The sequence below is a fragment of the Leptodactylus fuscus genome, chromosome 3, assembly GCF_031893055.1.
Source record: "Leptodactylus fuscus isolate aLepFus1 chromosome 3, aLepFus1.hap2, whole genome shotgun sequence".
Lineage (NCBI taxonomy): Eukaryota > Metazoa > Chordata > Amphibia > Anura > Leptodactylidae > Leptodactylus > Leptodactylus fuscus.
Window position 1 is genome coordinate 179,093,545 of NC_134267.1, and position 22,825 is coordinate 179,116,369.

Below are 22,825 nucleotides of genomic sequence, written 5' to 3' on the forward strand. Positions count from 1 at the left end.
ACAGTATATTCTTCTACCACACTTTGTGCACTTGCCCTCCACAGGTTCCCCCGTCTTAATGGGTTCGTGACTGTTTAGCTATCTTGACTTGGTTCCCCTTAATCCTCAGTGACTCCCTTTCATGGAGGGAACAGTAACTCAGCCCATGTGACTCTTTATTAGTGTTTACGCTTGTGTTCACATTTTCAGGATCTAACGTGCTTTCCCACTTTAACAACGCTGATCTCCTATTCACAAAATAGGAGGAAAGTATTTAATCACTGGGACCCCCAACGCTCGCAAGAACAGGTCTGATTTATATGGCGGAGTACAGACCTCTGTCCTATAGACTTAATGGAGTACTGGTCATGCACGCAGTGGACTTGGTGACCCATGTCCTCATGACTGTTGGGGTGTCCCAGTGGTCTAACCTCCCACCACCCTGCAACCAAATACTTATCCCCTATCCTGTTCAAATGGCAAAAATATCATCAGTTGGGCGGGGGGGGTTCTCCTTTAAGGTATATACTGTGCCTAAATCCTCCCCAGTTCCCAAGCAGCAGATTGTCAGTGCAGAATGAAGATTCTTCATGTGTGCACGAAATGCATTGACTGCAGGGTCTGTATGGTTTATTGTAGTGGGGCCTTGGAATAGTGTCCTTATTCTTCTTACTTGGTTATCCCATAACCTGTCTCTGTAGAGCGTCCCTCACTAGTGCATCCTTCAGTAGTAGCCAGCACCATGGGACATTTCCTTGTTTGCTCCCTGGGCTGTGTGTGACATAAATGGGTTTCTTTAGTGGCAGTGAATGGCGGTTTTGTGTGCTGGAGATCAGAGCGTCTTCCTGTGTGTATCTGACCCCAGTGCTTTTAATGGTCTCCAGTGTTATGGTATGGGTGACGTGATGACAGGACTACTGTGACATGTCCTGCACGCTGTGAATGAGATCTAGTTTCACCATGTATAACATACTGTCTCTGTCCATTACTCTGCACTGCTGTAACTACAGAATAGACAGCCGATCAATACAGGAGTAACAATTACACCATGAGACACACTTACTGCTGGCCGGCTGACTCCTTGTCTCAGGTATGACACTGCAGTCAGAACCAGGAGATCACAAATGTATCAAGGGGTGTGTGTATAATAATCTCTTACATATATAGATTGTGTTAGAAAGATCTGGCAGGAATATCAGGGGGTCTGTATATGTATAATCTGATATATACAGATCTGGCTAACATTCTCTATAGATCAGCAGTGAAACATGTATGGAAATATTTCCAGAATGTAGTGAATATTCTGATGCACAGCCTTGTTTCCCTGTATCGTTTTGGCAGTAAATATCCCTTGCCTTGCTTACCCTGGTGACTTCTAGCAGTACGCTTTGTCGTAGCCCTATGAGGCTGTCGGTTACTGGTTAGGTACCAGTTCAGTAGATGGCAGTACTGGGTTGCTTTATTTTAACTTAATTCACTAGTTTTTGCAGAGACACTTCATAACTGTGCCGTGTCATCTTCACATGATGGCTGGTGATCAGTACGCTCCAGCGGTTGTCGCTTCCAGCTGTCTTTAGGTTGCTGACTGTATGCTGTAAGCTTGTGTTCACATAGGGGGAGGAGGGAATGGCTCTGCAGTCTGCACCATGACATTTTTGCATGTAATGCTTTAATTAATTTGTTTCTTAGTTTTATTTTTGGACACGTATTCAGTGGCTATTCCGGAGTGTGAATAGGAGTTTGTCTGGAGTAAATGGCTCTCTCTGGTCTTTGGTTTGGACGCATCCCCTGTTTCTAGACCAGACTTCTGAGCCGATCACTGGCCTAAGTTGGCTACCAGTGATGTCATTGGTACCCCACTCCTGAGGCCACCTGAGCCTATGGACCTCTGGCCTTGGCCGTCTGTGCACAGAGAACGTGGCATGTAGCACTCCATCCAAAGACCAGCGGTATGCGAGTATCACATGTTTATTTTACACAAGCCCCAAGTGAAAATTTTAGCCCAGATGAATCCTTAAGGCTAAGGCCACACATTGCGGAAACGCAGCTTATTTTGTTGCGTTTTTGTTTTGTTTTTTTAGCCAAAGCCAAGAGTGGATTGCGCAGAAGTGAGAAGTATTGGCTCAAAAAACCGCAACAAAAAAAAGCTGCATTTCCGCAATGTGGTGCCTTAGCCTTACGGTTGAGGCCATACCTTGCAGAAAAGCTCTGCTTTTTTTTGTTGTTGCACATTTTGAGTCAAAGCCAGAAGTCGGTTTAGTAGAAGGGCTTCCTTTTATATTACTCATTCCTTTTGAAGTTATTTTTTGGTTTTGATTCCCGAAAACGCAGCAAATCTGCAAATAAAAACCCCGCAGCTTTTCTGCAGTGTGTTGCCTACACTTAGTTTTTAGGCTGGATAAAACTTTAGGGGCCGCATGGATTAAAAGTCCTCCTCTGCTGAAAGTCACTGAGTCGATCACATACATAGTGGTGTCGTGTGCTGGGCCAACCATTGATTGGCTGATCAGGCATTTCCAGTGTGGGGAGGGAGATGGGACCAGAACGTACCAGTGGGGACCCAGCATAGAGCATTGTAATGGTGGAGACCATCAGGGCTACTTTACTAGATCTGTAGAGTTGTGGAGCATATGAGTGTATTCACATATCTCATTGGCTGAAACATACAGAGCTGTTTTCAAAAGAATCAGTCTCTAAAATCCTTTTTCTTTCTTTCTTTCTTTCTTTCTTTCTTTCTTTCTTTCTTTCTTTCTTTCTTTCTTTCTTTCTTTCTTTCTTTCTTTCTTTCTTTCTTTCTTTCTTTCTTTCTTTCTTTCTTTCTTTCTTTCCTTTTTCTTCTCTCATACTGCATTTTTTTCAGCCACATTTTCAGCTGTGTAAACACATACAAGTTACACACCAGATAGCAAACAAGTGTATTTGCAGGGTATTATCCGCCTTCTATTGACTTTAGTGGGACGAGTCAGTTCTAAAATGCTTTGAATCATCGCATGTCAGTGTTCAAGTCGCAAAAATACACACTGTATGAACCATGGCACGTATTTTCTAGTGAAATCGACGGGAAGCTGTTTTTATGCTCCATTATGTGGTTATAAGTTGGCGTGTGAACATAGCCCAAGAGCTTGAGGCTATTAACTACATATGGATAAAACACTGGGACAAGTTGCAGTTTTCAGATGTCGTTAGGGTATGTTCACACATGTCTGATTTAATCCGACACATTTACTTGGAATATCCATTGGCAGAAATCCAAGGCTGGCTGTAGAGCTGCTTTTTCATGCACGATTCACAGAAATAAGTAATATGCAGATTTTTTTATTTTTTTTTTCACAGCAGTCAGACTTTTCAGTAGAGAAATTTTACAATTTAAACAATATTGTGAACCTCATTTCTATGCATGAGATGCAAATTTCAACACTAATACATTGTGAGACGTTTGTGACAAATTTGTAGTTTAAGACAAATACAAATCTATTTCTTCTACATTAGGATTGCAGACGAGGGGATACATAAAGATGTTAATGTGAGAAGAGGTTTCGTGGCTCTTTTTTTCCTGCTGTAAAACAGTCTGTGAGTCTTGTGATTGATGGTTGAAACCTCTTAAATCTGCAGCTTTTCTGAAATCCCTGCAGGTTCTATCCCAGACAAGAATCGGCAGCTCAGGAAGTGTGTAGAGCACGGCGCAGAGCCCTCCGCCTTAGGAAGAGGTGCCACATATTCCCAGTAGTCCTGTCTCATACGCATCTGTCTCCATTTGTGTGCATGCGGCTGCTTGGAGCTTTTACCTTGACGGATGTTTCATAAGACTAGATCCATGGACTGCCCTCAGCTGCTGCTACTCCTTTATGTTCATGATGTATAAAAAAACAAAAAACCTACAAATAGAATATATTGCCCAGTATATATATACGGTAATATACCTACTGTATATACTCGAGTATAAGCCGACCCGAATATAAGCCGACCCCCCCTAATTTTACCACAAAAAAACTGGGAAAACTTATTAACTCGAGTATAAGCCTAGGGGGGGAAATGCAGCAGCAGTTCACTCTCTGTTGCTAGCCAAGCTCTGTCCATAAATGCATTAGATAAGCAAAATGGCATCCCAGTAAATAGAAGGGAAAAGTTCTGTTCTGTTAGGCCCTGTTCCCACAGAGTAACGCGCTGCTCATTCTGACACGTGAACGCTTTGTAACCCATTGATTTCAATGTGTAGCGCGTGTAAGCCGGCGCCCTTTGAAATAATAGGATCTGTTTTGAAGCGCCTCACTCTGACATGTGTTTACGTGTCTAAATGAGCAGGTCGTTACTCCGTGGGAACGGTGCCTCAGATAGTGAATGGAGAGGGGAGGGGTTGATACACCTCACAGCCTGCACACACATCTATGAACTGTTGCTCTGTGCAGAGGATTGAATATTTTGCAAACCTCACAGTTTACAATATAAGGGCTAGTTCACACGTGGGCAAAGGGGAGGTTTTTGACAGCGGAATTCGCTTCAAAAACCTCTCCTTTAACATGGTGGTCTATGTAGACCACTAGCTTTTTTTTTCCTTCTAGCGTTTTCCGCCTGAAGAAGCGACATGACCTTTCTTCAGGCGGAAAACGCCTGAAGAATTGCATAGAAGTGAATGGGAGGCGAAAACCGCGCGGTAAAAAACCGCGCGTTTTTTTGCACAAAAAACCGCGCGGTTTTCGCCTGCAGTTTCTATAGCACATATAGGAAAAAAAAACCCTAGCGAAAACCGCTAGCGAAAACCGCGTCAAAAACCTCGTCAAAAACCGCGTGGAATGCAAAAAACAGCGTCAAAAAAACTCCTCGAGGTTTTTTACCTCGCACAAATAAGCTAGGCGGTTTTCACGTGTGAACTGACCCTAAGAAGTCTTCTGTGTACTTGTATCTACAGTGTGATTACAGATGGGATATTGGTCAGGAAAACTGTCTGAAAATGTGGTCTATTGTTTTTGGTTTCTTATGTTTGTTTTCCCTAGTGTTGTAGCTGCTTGTCTACATGTATTTGCCCTCTGTTTGTAATTCATTGTTCATTTTCTCAGCTATTTGTTTACTACTGCACAGTTACTGCTAACAGAATTGCATATAAAGAAACTAGTAGCATCAATAATAGATTGGGGGGTACGGACTTCTCTTTACTGTGCATGCTCAGTCTGAGACAAATGCAAAATTTGCTGCAGCCATAATGTGACTATTCGCAGGAGAAAAACTGATAGGACACCATGTATGAAGGCATATACAGTCATAGCACAGGCGAGACCCTGCACATATTTCAACTTTTCATGAAAACTCGGGTACCTTTCTAAAACTGTTTTCACAATGCTTGAATATGTAAACTATTTTTACAATAGAATGCGGCTAGCCACATAGGAAAGTCACACGGCGGAAAACGTTTCTGCCGTGTGAACATACCCAAAAGTACTCTCTATCCACGGCATCTGTTTGTATCGCTTGGAAGCTATGACACTAGTGTGAACAACACCTAAATTATACTGGTTTTGAGTTGCAGTATTTTGTGTTCAGTTCACAGAATGGCCACTTACCATTGCCATACACTGTGTGTGACATGGCAGGCATTTTGCTTAAATGTTGTTCCCTCTTCTTCTCAAATGAGGTAACCACGCTAGCTTGGCCGATCCAAGTGTACATGTTTATGGGGTAGTTTGTACAGGTTTTGGCTGTGTTGCCTATCCAGTGGTCCCCCGTTGCCTGCTGGAAGGATCTGCGTTCCTCTTGTAGGTAATCCCTTATCTCTACAGAAATGAACAGATTGTGCCGCCAGTCTGGAGCTGCACGCTTATCCAGGGATCTTGTTTGATCGCTGTCGGCCAAGAGTCGTTTCATTTTTCTTTTTTTTTTTTTTTTTTTTTTTTTCTCTCCTTGTAAGGGTTTGTCTGGCAGGATAAAATGTTTTGTTCAAAGGGTGAGGTGAATAACACTGATTTTTATTTTTTTTAACCCATTCTACCACTCTTGCCAATTGCTTTTTTTTTTTTTTTTTTTTTTACCCTGGATCTGGCAGAGTTGGGTGAGACAGTACCACTTACTCATTCAGAGCTGTGCAGGCTCCTTGTATCATATGTGCAGACCTATATCCTGGCTTTAGCGGAGAATCCCATGAGATATAACCAGCCAATTTTTTCTGATTATGGCATTAAATGAAGTGTGACAGGGAAAAAAACCCCACTAATAAAATTTAGATGCCTACAGTGATACAGTAGAGTGAATGGCCCCATGCACTACAGTACGATTCCTTAAAGGGATATTCTAGTTATTTCAGAGGGGTTGCCTTATGCCCCCAAATGAATGAAGCAGCTGGTGGTGCATGTGCTACCGGTCCATTTATTATTGGATGAATGATACTGAAGCATGTATTACTGACTTGCTGCCACTTTCAGATGGACAACCATGTCCCTTGTTTCCTTTAAAGGAATCCTATCATTAAAACGCAATTTTTTTGTGACTAACGCATAGGAATAGCCTTAAGAAAGGCTATTCTTCTACCTTTAGATGTCTTCTCCTCGGCACCGTTTCGGTAGAAATCCCAGTTCCAGAAGAACATGGAGGCGACGCTGGAGAGTTTTCTCGCAGCATTGGGGACGCCCCCCAGTGCTGTTTGAGCGCTGAGGCCCACCCCCAGTGCTGCGTGAGAACTCGTTTGCATACCGATGAAAACCCGGATTTTTCTACCGAACGGTGCCGTGGAGAACACATCTAAAGGTCAGAGACGAATGGCCTTTCTTAAGGCTATTCCTACGTGTTAGTCACAAAAAAATTGCGGTTTAATGTTAGGATCCCTTTAAAGCTGTGGGGTCACAGAGGTCTGACCTCAGCAAGGTACCCCATATCCTGTTGATAATAGGGGTGACTTAAAAATTGGAGCCATAATCCAGCCCAGTGCATGAGGCCTAATGCTGTAGCCAGCTGTACTTTCCATAAGAGTATAAGCTCCTAGTAGTAGCATGGCATGTCTGGAGCTGTAGATTCATAATAGTAGGATATGTATTTACTAGAAAATTGCTTCAGATTTTTCTTTTTTTTTTTTCTTTTAGAAGTATCTGAGCAATGTAAATCCTTTTGCCACAGTAACCTCTGTCTGCTGTAGTAACTTAAGACCATGACCAGATAAGTTATGTTGTTGCTTATGTTGTAAGCGGCATTTCATGACCATGAGCTTTGTGTTGGTGGCCTTTCCCCTTTTATTAGGGGTCATGTCTGGTAGTTCTGTGTACAGAGCCCTTATTACTCTGTATTCATTGCATATTTTTGGAGACAGTATAATGTGCTGTATTCAGAAGGTGCAGGTTTTGTAGTAGTTTGGGGAACTAGTATTGATCACATTGTTGCATATCCTCTGGATTTCATTTTACAGATGTTATTTCACCAGAGCTTATCCCATTAGTTATGGCGCCATCTGGTGCTCAGCTTGTGTAGCAGTGTGCATGTCCACCAGCTAGTGGACGTGCATATCTAGTCACTCTCAATAGCCAGGTCTCCGTCAGTATTGGGCACTGGCACAGTCTCGGGTGGAAAAATAATTTTAAACTCAAGTCAGTAACTATCTTTTTATATTGTATAATATAATTATTTATATTTTATAGTTTGTTACATATTTACTTTCATAGAACTTCAATCGCTAACCTTTTTATGTGAAATAGAGAAGTGTTACCACTTCTGTCAGACTCCTGCTCCCTTCTAAATATCTGATGGCCATGGTCCGAGTCAGTGGTTTGGCCTAGTGACCCCGCAGCCCTGAACTCTGTATAGCAATTCTCTGTTCCCTGCAGAATAACCAATAGAGAACTTTCCTCCCTGTATGTTAGGTCTGGTGTATCTGCAGTAACGTGTATGTGTCGCGGAGAAGATATCTTATACAGGGGAGCAGGAGGGGACTATATTGTTTGCTGCCAGAGGGGTGAGGAGATCAGTTCTTTTTGCAGTCTAGTTTAGTAACACAAAGAGGCACACATGGAAGCAAAAGGGATTAAAAAGACACTTTTATGGCAAAATGCTGTAAATTACTTTAAAGCTGCTATTAACAGCCTTTCAGGATTTGGCGTGGAAATGATTCATGGCGTGACCCTTTTAATAGGTTCCATGCTGGGCTCTACATATCAGGTTCTCATTTGGAGTTGACATATTAGAGATTGCCGTTTTTTGCTGACATGTGCCTGCATTTTTATTTTATTAAAATTTTTTTCTTCTGAAAACTCTGATGGATTCCTTATCTGTATATTCGGTGGCTCTGGTTACCTGCAGGTGTGGAGGTCATGGCTGTGTATTAGCCGTTCTGTACAGGATCCATATCATAATTGTATAATAGTACAAGAGCAGCTCTGTATAGAGTCTATTAATGTGCGGGATTGTCGGAGCTTAGAAGAAAGTGATCAGAACAATCTATCAAGTTTGTGCAGTGTGGGATTACTGTGCGGACTGAGGCGATTGTGGAGCTTATCTTGTCAGCTATTTGTAGTAGGGATTATTGTAAAGTAGTGGTGCTTACACAATTCTACCAATCACTGATGATTGTAATTTGGTGTCATCTGTCCTGGTGCTTTTGGGTCCTCTGAATTTTTAGCGAAGGGGTAGATTACTTTTTGGGGGTCTCTTCTTATCTCCTCAATACCATCTAGTTTTCTGTCTCCCAAATGTAATGTCTTTAATTTTATTACTTTTTGTTAGTCCTAAATCAGCCTTGCATTTATAAATACAGTTCTTGTTGAAAACTTAGCCACATGTTGATCTTGCACCCAACTTCAGTGCCTAGAATTCTCACTTACCTCCCTCCATCACCGTTTTAGCAGGGAGCTATACATATTGGCCAGCTAAGGCTAGGTTCACATCTGCTTTCGGAGATTCCGTCCCCTCTACCGCTTGAATAAATTTTGGGTGGAAACTCTGCAAACCCCAACATAGTCTATGGGGTCCATGTAACTGTTTAATCAGGTTGGATTTCAGTTTTTTTTTTTTTTTTTGGGGGGGGGGGAGGGGGTCACCAAGCAGACCCAAAGAATGGAAACTGCAACGCAGGTGTGAGCCTAGTATCACTATGCTTTAGGCTGGTTGCAACTGGCTGGCCGTAAATTAAAAGCACAGGCGGCACATGGGGGACACGGGGATGTCACCCCTGTACTGCATGGGCCATGCTTCCGCGGCTCCTTTCATTAAATGAATATGAGCCACAAAAGCAAGGGCCACAAAATCGAATAGGAATATATTTGGCGGCCCGGAATGTAGGCCTGCACACGGGACTGTGAAATTCATGGTCATGTGTATGGGGCCCACTGTAATTAATGGGTTCGTGTGCTAGCCATGAAATACACGGATATCGCACTGAACACAGCCATGGTTGTCTGCAACCGGCCTTACACTGCATAAGGATGAAGATTGTGCAGTATGTAAGAACACCTATTTTGCCCTCCTATTGACAGTCCCTTTAAAAAGTACTCTATCAGTACTCTTGACCCTGAAAAACTGATGCAGAGGTCTGGAAAGATGTCTAAACAAACCTCTGTGTATGGCGCAAGTCATGCAGTGGGGTGGTGGTGGTTTAGCAGGTCCATACAGAGTACACTTTGGGGTGTAGGACCTGCCCTCTTTGCACCTGCACACCAAGGAATACTTATAGTCCTCCATGACTCCTATCTAGCTCTGTCATGAGTTTGCTTGGTCAGAACTGTGACGGATTCCCCTTAATTCTAGTCAGCCACCTTTCATCTGACTCTCCTAAGAAAATGTTCACATAGAAGTTTTGCTAAGGCTTAAAGACTAGATCTATGGCATATTGTATCCTGGATCGAACACAGTTGGAATTCAATGACCTATAATAGGGCGTTCTGGGTCCGCAAGTGAGGTGCCTGTGATTTTGATGGGAAATATTGATGAATGTAACACTGACTTCCCAATATCATCTGTTGCTGACGCTGCTCAAGGAACATTTGTATTTTTGAGCAAGTTTGAATGAGTTTTTGAATAGAAGTTTTGGACTCCAGCAAGTGGCAGATAAATGTGTATTTTCAATGTGTTTTGTTTTTTCTCTTAACATTGTTTGGATTCCTTTTAGGTTCTGTAAAAAAAAAATAAATATCAGATAAAATGATTGTCTTGTGTACGAGGCTTTCTGAATATCTGCAATCTGCATAATTTACCCGAGTTTATTGCCTATAATTGCTCGCTCTTGACAATTCTGCAGCATCGAGAAATGATTGATTCAGCTTTTATGGCTAATGTACAAATCTTTGACATCTGCTGTCTGAGATCTTCCCGTTCTGAGAAGAGATTATCCGCTGTATATGTGACAGACTGGAATAATTAAAGCATGGTGTCCTGCCTTTGGTTTACCAGCTCACTTCTGTAATACACTGTACAGCTGTCACTTCATCCAGAACTTATATCTGGAGCCCCACTTATGATGAAGACCCCATGTAGTAAGTGAAGGTATCCCTCTCGGCCAGGTTCAGTGGCTAGTAGATTGCTTGCATTGGTGTCCTTTATTTTTGTTTTCTGTCTTCCTTGTAGTAGTTAGCTGAGAAACAAAGTCTTGATGTTAAAGGGGTTGGCCAGGAATTTATTTATGGCATATCCTTGAGTGGCCATAAATACCTGATTTGGGGGTTGACAGGCGGCCCTTACTATACATTGCACTGTTCCCTGTATAGTGTCCCGAATACATTTCACGCCCTGACCCCTATAAAGAGAGCGGAGTCAACTGCTTCTAACTGTGTGCAGTGTATAGTATCACATCTGCAGATGAGAAGAGGAAACTCTACATCCTACTAAGAGAGGAGGAGGCCACTGTGGAGATCGCTGCATGTCCAGCTGTCACCAAACAAGAGGAAGATGAGACGCATGGGCTATCAAACAACCCACCCCCCTAAGCCCCCCCCCAATCACCTGTCTACCCCATACCCACCGACTCCAAAACGCCCCAAACAAGAACGAGGAGACCCTATAGACACTCAAACCCCCAACCAACGAACCCCATAATCCACCCACCTCCACCACCCCCAACCTTCTTTTTGCGTTGGCAACACTAAAGTTTCTATTCTTTGGTAATGCTAATAAAGCTCATTTGTATCTTGTTGTATGGATTTCAGCGGTGACCCCCCCAAACAGCTGTTAGGGTCCACCTATTGGATATTGGGATAGGCCATAAATAAATTCCTTTAAATCCTTATGTGATTTCAAAGCATCAGCAGCAGTAAATTGGTTATAAACCTAATGATAATACCTTGTAGAGATCATTATACAGTTTCCAAATATGCCTCTGTTATACAGCTTTGGTCCCCTATTTACATGTAAATATACAAATTAGGAGAAATGTACTTAGACTGGAAATCTACAGCTGAGACCAAAGCCCAGACAAGCTAAGGCATACCATAGAGCAGGTTTCTGCTCATTTCTCTATGAATAAAACTGTGATATACATGCAAACGGGGCACCAAACTGAAGAACAGAGGCCTCTTCAGATTCCCTTCAAGGCTGAGGCCGCACATTGCAGAAAAGAGCTTTCTTATATGTCGCAGAACGTTTCAAGTCTTTCTTGATTTTGGCTCAAAAAAACTGCAGCAAAAAAAGCAGCTCTTTGGCATTAGGTTTCCTGCATTAAATTGACACGTGGGTGCAATCAGCTGGGATGACCTGTCCTACATGGGCTGATATTATCCACTTAAGTTTTGCACATATCAGATTTTGGGGACACACCCCATTAGAAGGGCAGTGGTAACACCCAATTATCAATTTGTTTATACCTATTCAGGAGGAATAAAACAATACAACATATACCTATAGGTTGCTTCTTATCTTATTTTTTAGTAAATGCTTGCATACCCCTAGAAATATGTCAGGAGACCCTTCAAGTCCTCCTTTAAAGGGATCCTATCATGGATACCCTTTTTTTCTGACTACCATGTAGGAATAGCCTTAAGAAAGGCTATTCTTCTCCTACCTTTAGATGTCTTCTCTGCGCTGCCATTTGGTAGAAATCCGGGTATTCTTCGGTATGCAAATGAGTTCTCTTGCAGCACTGGGCGAGGTCCTCAGCGCTCAAACAGCACTGGGGATGTCCACAATGCTGCGAGAGAAAACTCCAGCGATACTTCTATCTTCTTGTGGAACGGCCTGTGTCTTCCGTCCTGGGTTTCAATCTTCTAGGCATGCGCAGTCGGCTCTGCCATCGTGCCTCAGGCAGAACCGACTGTTCGTGCCCAACGGCCACAAGAAAATGGCCGCTTACACAGTAAGCTGGTGTAAGCGGCCATTTTCTTGTGGCCGTTGGGTATGAGCAGTCGTTTCTGCCTGAGGCCCAATGGATTTGCTAGGGGATTCCACCTTACTGTGACTGTAAAATGCTGCATCTTTTTGATTTTTCCCCCATGGTGTTTACGCCTCGTGGATCCTCGGCCTTATTGTGTAACTTGTTCATTTCAGTGGTAAACAGTGGTAGAATTTATCAGCTAGCTGAAAATATGCCCTTCAGGAAGAAAACCCTATGCAGTAAAAAAAATCTGTTTCAAAATGAAAAGCTTCCAGAATCAGCCTGGAAATGAAACAAGCAGGCTTACTGAGTACGTGATTTATTTATTTATTTATTTTTAAGAGGAAAAAAAAACCTAAAATGGTTTGTTCTAGTGGCCATCATAAAATTATTGTTCTTTGTCCTGTTGTTTTTAATGAACTCGTGAAAGCATAAATGTAAGTGTAATGAAATGCGTGTTAGATTGTAGTGGGGTGCTAAGAGCAGGCATTGCTGCCCCAGTGATGGAGTGGACATGAGGAGATGCGTCCTCTCAGTAGTACAAGGTCTACATTATCTATGATGGATTAATTCATTGTGTTTCATTATCCTGGCAATGAAAGCGATGCAGATTGCATTTACATTACATGCTCTTCAGAGAGCTTTTGTTTCACATAAGCTCTAACTAAACACAGCTGTCAAAGGTATTTTTCTTCTGTGTTAAGTAAATTTGGATTCTGGATCCCTCATGTCTTGGTAAAAATACAAACCTACTGCAATGAAATAGAAATGGCTGCTTCCCAGGTATATTTCTTGTATTTTAACGAACTATACAACAAATCTCAGCTAAGGCCCTGGTCGCATTAGTATAATGGCCATTGATGGACGTATCCAACTGGGAAAAACTTCCAATGTATACCTCATTAGGAGGTCTCTGACTTAACCCATTCTGTAGGGTTTTATTTAAGAAATATATACATATTAAAATGTACCATGTGATTATTATAATCTTCTATCGTAACAGACCAGAATGTAGGTTACTTTACTTAAAGGGGTGTCCGCGGGAATGGGATGAGATACGGTAATTAAATCCAGTGTTCGTGCATCTGTAGCGCAGCCTCTGTTTAGTTTCCCCTGCTGGTCTGTTTGCTGTACTGCAGCAATAACGTGACAGCTAGTAGCCTCTATACCAGGGGTAGGCAACAAGATCCTTTAGTTTTTCAGAATGCCACTGGTTTTGCTTAAGTGAGGGAAACTTCTTTTTTAATTAGTGGAAGCAAAAATTGCACTAAAAGTGTGCAGATTATGGGTATAACGTCCATCCTTAAGGAGAGACCACCTATTAGGTGTGTGGAGACTTATAGAGCCATAGTCGCTCCACTGTAAAGGATCATGGGAGGAATATGCAAATCTGTTTCCTAAGATGTAAAAAGGGAGACAGTGCCTCTGTTATGCTGCCCTCTGTAGGAAGCACCCTGAACATCGTGCCTCCCCAGAAGCCTTTACTGCATGATGTGGGATTTTTACCTCTCAAAATGTGCAGTCAGTCCTCAGTGGGGGAAGAATACAATGTTATAAAATGATTGTGCGGTGTTTGTTCTGTTTTTTTTTTTTTTTTTTTTTTTTTTAAGCAATTTGAGTGGGTTAAAACCTAAAATGGTGGTACTTTTTCCCTCCCCCAGTCCCATAACAATAATACTTACCAGGTCTGTGCTTGTCTCTTTTCCTGAATGTCTTATGACATGTAAAATGTGTTCTAAGTCAATAGACAGATGTGTGATATGGAGAGCAGCAGGGGGTCAGGGTGGAGAATTGCTGCGTTTAGATTTTTAACCCATTAAATATTTTTATTCTTTTAGCCAGTTTTATAAGCTGCCATTTCTTTGTATGGAGTAGTAGTGGGGTGTTATATTCGGGAGGTAACCTTTTAGGACTATGAATGCAGGTTTTGGTAAGAGCTTTTTGCATATTGATCACTGTATACCTAACCTCCTACAATACACTGTTATCTGTCGATTTTGGAGGTCAGGCTTTTGTGAATTGATATCGAGATGTTTAATGTTGCCTCTTGTTTGTCTAGCACAGTGATGGCGAACCTTTTAGAGACCGAGTGCCCAAACTGCAACCCAAAACCCACAAAATTTTCGCGGAGTGCCAACACGACAATATAGACTTAATACTATGCGGATCCACAATTGCGGACAGTTACTGACCAAAAATTACAGTCATGTGGGGCTTTACAGAGCTTTCAATAATACAAACAACGTTGTACTGAAATGTAAAGGTCTCGGCATTTGGTACTTTGAACAATTAATTTTCACTATTTACATCGCACAGGATCTGTTTTATAGTTACCGTGTAATATTCTTACATCCTGTACTAATATCACGTCTGCTATAAAACAGATACTGTGTGATATAAATAGTGAGGGGACCCCAGACAGTATTATATGCTCTGCAGTGGGCCCACCACACAATATTATATTCTCCACAGTACCACAGTAGCCCCCCAGTGTTATATGCTCCGCAGTAGGTGTCCCCCCCCCCCCCCCACAGGATTATATGCTCCACAGTGGCATCCACACACAGTATTGTGTGCTTATAAATAGGCCCCCCCAGTATTATATGCTCTTTAGTACACCCCCCAGTATTATAAGCCACCCCAGTATTATAAGCCCCCCAGTATTATAAGCCACCCCAGTATTATAAGCCCCCCAGTATTATACACTCCCCCCAGTATTATAAGCCCCCTCAGTATTATACACTCCCCCCAGTATTATACACCCCACCCAGTATTATAAGCCCCCCCAGTATTATACACTCCCCCCAGTATCATACACCCCACCAAGTATCATAAGCGCTCCCCCCAACATCATATATACAGTGAGCCACTCTCATACTCACCCCTGAAGAGCCGCCGGCATCCACCTTCTTGTCACTGGCGGCGCTGATGACGTCATCGCGCCCGCATCGGGGCAGAGGTCAAACTCTGCAGCCAGTGTAGGCCGCGGTCGCGCGATCCGCGGCCTACCCTGACAGCTTTCAGCTGTATGTGCATTTGCACATACAACTGAAGGCAGTGATCGCTCATCAACGGGGAATCCTGTACCGGATTCCCTGTTGATGAGCGATCCCGGCGACCGCACGCGTGCCAGCATGGAGGGCTCTGCGTGCCCTCTCTGGCACGCGTGCCATAGGTTCGCCATCACTGGTCTAGCACCATACATATTACAGAGGGCCGCACATACAATTGAAGGCTGCTTTTTAGTAGAGCTTTGAGGTGTGAGACTGCTTGGGAGAAAACTGTCAGCGTGTCTGAGAACAAACACCTAATAATTTAAGTGAAGTGTCTGCTGTGAATAGGGAGGCTTTGAGGAGAGAGCGGCCCAGACAGGTTTATTGGGTCACATCTGCTTTGTTGACAGAGTAGTCTGCAATGTTTCACAGCTACCATATATCAGCATATGCTTGCCTTATTTGTATCAAGAAAATGTCCTGGGGTTAACCCCTTCCCACTCAATGTGTTTATACATGGCGAGTGGGAGGATCATCAGTAGGAATGCCTTCTTCTATTTATTTTTAATTTTTGCTGTCATTTTTTTGTGCAAAATATGGTGCAGTTTGTGTTTTATATATTTCTGCATTGTTCTTATGTCTTGTAAGATTCCTAATTACAATGGCCTTCCTTGAGATTCCTTTTTGAGACATATGGGACTGCTGAGTCTCCCTCCCACTTAGACTATGTTCAGACGATGGACTTTGGTATTGGTTTTGAGGTGCCTCATTGGGAGACAGTGATTGAAGCTATATGCTGAACAAATAAACCTCCTGCTTGATCTTGTCATGGGTTCAGCGACTGATTCCGCTTCAGAACCTCCGTTGCAAGCTATTTAGGCTCGGTAAGTGAGGCTAGTAGGATAACAAAGAGGAGGTATAAACTCAAAGGCGCACCAGACCTATCAGTCCAGTATGAGCTACTGTGATACATTTGGCACATCTAGTTTTTCTGAGTAGTGTAAACTTAAAGTTGCCCAGATCCAAAGTATGTCCACAAGTCCTTCTCCCTTCCCTGATGCGTTCCCGCTCTGCCTCTTTCTGGTCCTATTCCAGTCTCCTCCTCCTGCATTGATGATGTCCTGGCGCAGGGACATGACACCTCTGTAGCCAATCGCTGAGCAGCGTATGACCGCTCTCTGTATACTCCTCTCTCAGCCAGGCTAACAATGTCTCCTTGCTGGATAACGCCTGTGTGTACTAAAGCTACCCCAGTGTGTTGCATGAGTTTGGCCCTGTAATAGTGGAGTGTAATACTCCATTAATAAAGGATTGCTTGCAGTTATTGTCAGTTTGGATGTGTTACCCACGATGTATGGTTGATTCCCCGAGCATTTCAATAAAGCGGTATTCTGTAACCCTTTTTAATATGATTACTAGTAGTCAGCTAGATAACTTTTTAATCCAGGGAGTTGCTGGATTTTGTAGATGATTCACTGCCCTTCTTGAAGCCATATTAAAACAGCAAAAACACTTTTCATTGTTGTCATAGTGGTGTGACAACCTTGAATTTGAGCAGTGTTGCGTCTTTTGTTTCAACTATTGTGTCTCCGGCCTTGTTACTGTTGCTGGTAGGAGAATTCTTGTCACGGGCAAAGTATTGGGAAAAATAGTGTAGTACCAGGTTAGCCAGAAAAAAAAATCCTGCAATATTGACTCTTCTGTGTCAAAATGGCAAGTGTTCATTTATAAAATGGTATCATACTACACTTCTGTCTCATTTATACAGAGGTATCACATATTGCTTGATAAGATTTTGTACAAGTAGGAAGCTCAGAGTCTTCTAGTTTGTTCTCCCGCTCTCTTCCCATGCCCCTGGTATAGATAGTAATCTGCTTACCCATGCCCTTACCTTCACACACACCTTGCTTTCTAGCCATTACAGAGTCTGGTGTCCAGCTTGAAGGAAATGTAACTTTTAATGGATGAGTACGCCTGCAGATTGCTTCTGCCTGTCAGACTGCTGGCGCTGATGGATCTGGGGCCTCTCCATACCCTGCAGTCTGGCAACTCTTGAACGCTTTCCATTTTTACATCGAAATAATCTAGCTAAAAGTGTGCTTGATAGTTGGAAATTCCATTCTGTCTCTTGGCAGTCTCGGTGCTGCACTTTGTTATCTTATTAATGGCTGGCTGTGTAAACTTCCAGCTATTTAATACTTGCAGCTCCTGAGATTTTTTTTTTTTTGTCCGTTTAATATCTGATATGCAAACTGCACCATGTCATCTACCTTAAGTAAGTTTGCAAAATTGGTGCCCAGGATCAGGAGTTTTACGTTTAATGCTCCAATATCAGTAAAGATGAATAAGAAGGAATTGTCCTCTTCAGTATATTTCTTGTATCCTATACACCTGCCAGAAGAGTGACTGGTTACACCAAGGTACTTTTTGGGGAATAGCTAATTGGGACTATCTTGGCTGAGGCCCACATTGCAAAAACGCAGATTTTTTGTTTCAGATTTTGTTCCGTTTCTTTGAGCCAAAGCCAAGCATGTCTACAAAAGGAATGGGAAATATATAGGAAGTTTTCATACTTCTTCCTTCTACTTAATCCACTCCTGGCTTTGGCTAAAAAAAACAACAAAATTTGAAGCAACCCCCCCCCCCCCCCCCCCCAATTACGTTTCTGCAATGTGGGGCCTCAGCCTTACAGGGGTGGGTTTTTTTCTTTCTTTCTTTCGTTCTTTCTTGTGGCTCGTTTTTGTCAGGTAAAGTCTCCCATAATTCAAGCACTTCTCTGCTTGCTGTCCAATTCAGACTGTTAAAGGGGTTGTCCCATCACAAGGATCCTATCTATACTGCTTGTTAATGTGGATGTAAGACTTTTCCTAAATACACTGCTTCAGCAAAACTACTTTGTTTGTCCACTATATTACTTTATTCATTTTTTTTGACACATCCCTTGACTTATCTGGTCATAAGTCAAGTGATGTATCTGCTGCTCTGAGGGAGGAGGGGCTAAGTACACGGGAGCGAACCTGGAGGGGGGACCGCCAATACAGACTGTGTCGGCGTCTACACTCCCCGGCATCCGCCTCTCTATTACAGTGGATGCCGGGGAGTGTAGACGTCGGCACAGATGCCTGCAACATCGCTATGTGCCTGTCCTGCATGAAGCCAGCAGAAGCGATGCTGCTATTCCAGAGGGGAGGCAGAGGAGCGGAATAAGAGGAGCTCCTGCCGCTGCTGGCTTCATGCAGGGCAGGCACATAGCGATGTTGCAGGCATCTGTACCGGCGTCTACGCTCCCCGGCATCCGCTGTAACTATTACAGCGGATGCCAGGTCTGTAGTCTTACTGTGAAGGCTACACTGGTCTCACTATCTATGAGCGTGCACGCAGGGCCAGCGGCATCTCGCCGCTGGCTTTGCATATGTAAACCCCGCCCACCAATGACGCAACAAAGCTGGAAGAAAGAAGAATTTACAGCAACGAAGACTGGTGAGTATGCGACGTGGGAATACCCCTTTAAGGCTAGTTCACACTGAGTTTTTTTGCAGACGGGATCCACCTCAAAATAAGCCTGCAAAAAAATATGCTCTCGTTGACTTCGATGGGAGCCACTCGCTTTTTTTTTTCCCACTAGCTAGTAGCGGAAGAAAGAAGCAAGATGCCCTATCTTGGCTGATTCAGTTACGGAGTTCGCGGCTTGAGACAAGCTCCTGTTTAGGTCCATTCATTCAGGCCTAAATAGGAGTGGGATAGTGCGACGGAATGCCGATGCTGCTTTGGCGTTGTGGAAAGTTCACACGGCGGAAAAGTTTTCCTCCATGTGAACATGCCCTTAGTGTAAAACCTCAGCTCAACAGTGAACTATGCTGTATCCACGTCTCTCAACTGATGGTAGGTCCACACTAGCACTGCTTCTCCATTGTTGGGGGTGGTAAGGGGGACCCGACTCCATTGACTATAATGGGGTCTGTCAGGTAGCCAACCTTTTTAAACGAAAACTTGTGGAGGAAAATGTCCTCTGTGCAGGACTTTTTCCTCTGCTGATTTTTGGCAGACGCTATGCTGAATTCTAAGGAGGACAGAGGCCTTAAAGCAAAGGAGTTACCTGGGGTTAAGGTTTTCATTGCGTATACTTGGAATACATGATTGGCCCCTGGAGACAATTAGATCAGAGCCACTCCCGCCCCCCTGTCCTATAGAGAGTACAGGGCTGGAAGCAGAAATTTATAGTGGCCGGTGCATGTACTGCATCTTGACTCCCACTGATACCTTAACCCCAGCCAACCATTTAAAGGGGCTCTATCACTGGATTTTTGCTATTTTAGATACATATACCTGAATAACCTTTAAAAAGGCTATTCAGGTCCTGCTAATCGTGTGTTAAAAGACCCCCCCCCCCCCTCCTCCCGTTTTAATGAATTACCTTTTAAACGTATATGTAAATGAGCCCTCCATGCACTGTGGGCGTTCCCGTTCACCTCTCACATCATACTCTGTTCACGCCCTCCTCTATGGTTCTTCTATGCAAGTCCCTCCTCCTGATTTCAATTCACAGCCTGTGTCTCTTCCCTGCTAGTGGTACAGGACCTGTGATGATGTCACTACTGCTCTGTGATTGGCTTGTCCTTGTGATGACGTCACTACAAGGTCCTTCTAAGTAGTGAGCTATACACTGCAGGGGCTGCAGCTCCCTGTGTCTATCATAGCATAGATCTACTGTACACAGGGAGCTGCAGCCCCTGCTGTGTATAGATCACTACTAGAAGGACATTGTAGTGACGTCATCGCAGGGACAAGCCAATCACAGAGCAGTAGTGACGTCATCACAGGTCGCTGTGAATCAAAAGCCTTTTTAAAGGCTATTCAGGCATATGTTTATCTAAAATAGTGAAAATCCAGTGATAGAGCCCCTGTAAGCTAACTCCACTGGCTGTCTGGACCCCTCATTGACCCCTCAGATGAAACTTAGCAGAAGATTTATCTTCTGTGTTTTCTTCATATTTTCTAGACAGTACTATGCTGAAAATGCCATTGAATAAAAAAAAAAACAAAAAAAAAAAAACTGAAGTCGCCATCCAGCTGGGCAGGTTTCCTGTAATTTTTGCACAATTATGGAAAATAAGTGATTTGCCAAAAATTCAATTGTCTAAACCTGTACATGTTTATATATGCATGTATTTTCCTGGCTGTTATTTCAGTGTGGAAAACCCAAGAGCTGACAGCTGTGGAAGTTGCAGACTGAGATAGAGATCTAATTGCTACTTTAAAGGGATGTCGCCAGAAAATAACTTATGTTTTAAGGTTTGTGTTAAAAGGGCTCTATCAGCAAAATTTAGCTGTATGAGCCCTACATACAGTCCTATGAAAAAGTTTGGGCACCCCTATTAATTTTAATCATTTTTAGTTCTAAATATTTTGGTGTTTGCAGCAGCCATTTCAGTTTGATATATCTAATAACTGATAGACACAGTAATATTTCATGATTGAAATGAAGTTTATTGTACTAACAGAAAATGTGCAATATGCATTAAACCAAAATTTGACCGGTGCAAAAGTATGGGCACCTCAACAGAAAAGTGACATTAATATTTAGTAGATCCTCCTTTTGCAAAGATAACAGCCTCTAGTCGCTTCCTGTAGCTTTTAATCAGTTCCTGGATCCTGGATGAAGGTATTTTGGACCATTCCTCTTTACAAAATAATTCAAGTTCAGTTAAGTTTGATGGTCGCCAAGCATGGGCAGACTGCTCTCAAATGATCTGAAAACAAAGATTGTTCAACATAGTTGTTCAGGGGAAGGATACAAAACGTTGTCTCAGAGATTTAACCTGTCAGTTTCAACTGTGAGGAACATAGTAAGGAAATGGAAGACCACAGGGACAGTTCTTGTTAAGCCCAGAAGTGGCAGGCCAAGAAAAATATCAGAAAGGCAGAGAAGAAGAATGGTGAGAACAGTCAAGGACAATCCACAGACCACCTCCAAAGAGCTGCAGCATCATCTTGCTGCAGATGGTGTCACTGTGCATCGGTCAACAATACAGCACACTTTGCACAAGGAGAAGCTGTATGGGAGAGTGATGAGAAAGAAGCCGTTTCTGCAAGCACGCCACAAACAGAGTCGCCTGAGGTATGCAAAAGCGCATTTGGACAAGCCAGCTTCATTTTGGAAGAAGGTCCTGTGGACTGATGAAACAAAGATTGAGTTGTTTGGTCATACAAAAAGGCGTTATGCATGGCGTCCAAAAAAACAGCATTCCAAGAAAAACACTTGCTACCCACTGTAAAATTTGGTGGTGGTTCCATCATGCTTTGGGGCTGTGTGGCCAATGCCGGCACCGGGAATCTTGTTAAAGTTGAGGGTCGCATGGATTCCACTCAGTATCAGCAGATTCTTGAGAATAATGTTCAAGAATCAGTGACAAAGTTGAAGTTACGCCGGGGATGGATATTTCAGCAAGACAATGATCCAAAACACCGCTCCAAATCCTCAGGCATTCATGCAGAGGAACAATTACAATGTTCTGGAATGGCCATCCCAGTCCCCAGACCTGAATATCATTGAACATCTGTGGGATGATTTGAAGCAGGCTTTCCATGCTCGGCCACCATCAAACTTAACTGAACTTGAATTGTTTTGTAAAGAGGAATGGTCCAAAATACCTTCATCCAGGAACTGAATAAAAGCTACAGGAAGCGACTAGAGGCCGTTATCTTTGCAAAAGGAGGATCTACTAAATATTATCACTTTTCTGTTGAGGTGCCCATACTTTTGCACCGGTCAAATTTTGGTGTAATGCATATTGCACATTTTCTGTTAGTACAATAAACCTCATTTCAATCCTGAAATATTACTGTGTCCATCAGTTATTAGATATATCAAACTGAAATGGCTGCTGCAAACACCAAAATATTTAGAACTAAAAATGATTAAGATTAATAGGGGTGCCCAAACTTTTTCATAGGACTGTATGTGTGAATAGCCTTTAAAAAGGATATTCATGCACTGCTAATGATATTTTAAACCCCCGTCCCGTTTTAAAATAAAACTATAAAAACATATATGTAAATCATACCTTTGCATGCACGAGGGGCGATCGTGCACGATACGACATCATCTTCTGGCACGCCTACCTCTTCCTTCTTTCTTTCTTTCTTCTTTCGGCGATGCTCTCCGGTCCTGGCTCTTCCCGGCTTCATCTTTATCTTCTTCCGGCGGTTCAAATACAATTGGTTGAAATCCGGCGCATGCGCAGTAGTGTTCCCTCCGGCGGCACTGCCATTGAGAAAAATAGCGCCGGAGTGTGCTCAGTAGCTCCGGAGGGAACGCTATTGCGCACGTGCCGGATTTCAACCAATCTGATTTGAACCGCCGGAAAAAGATGAAGTCGCGAAGAGCCAGGACCGGAGGGCGTCACCGAAAGAAGAGGTAGGCGTGCCAGAAGAAGACGGTGCACATTCAGGTATGATTTACACATATGTTTTATAGTTTTAAAACGGGAGGGGGGTTTAAAATAAGATTTACCGGTGCCTGAATAGCCTTTTTAAAGGCCATTCACACATATGTGGGGCTCATACAGCAAAATTATGCTGCTAG

At 43.0% G+C, this 22,825-nt stretch overlaps 1 protein-coding gene across 2 annotated transcripts in view; it reads left to right on the top strand.

The window, feature by feature from the left end:
* The window catches only part of DIPK2A (divergent protein kinase domain 2A), a 37,876-nt gene that overhangs the window by 3,097 nt on the left and 11,954 nt on the right, over positions 1–22,825 (top strand). Inside the window, exon 1 of one of the 2 annotated variants that reach the window (XM_075268851.1) lies at positions 728–1,069. The exons of the other annotated variant lie outside the window; for it this stretch is intronic. Within the exon in view, the coding sequence (XP_075124952.1) occupies positions 1,028–1,069 (42 nt within the window). The 5' untranslated portion in view covers positions 728–1,027. Of the gene's footprint in view, positions 1–727; positions 1,070–22,825 lie in introns of those variants that run through there. 2 annotated transcript variants of the gene reach the window in all.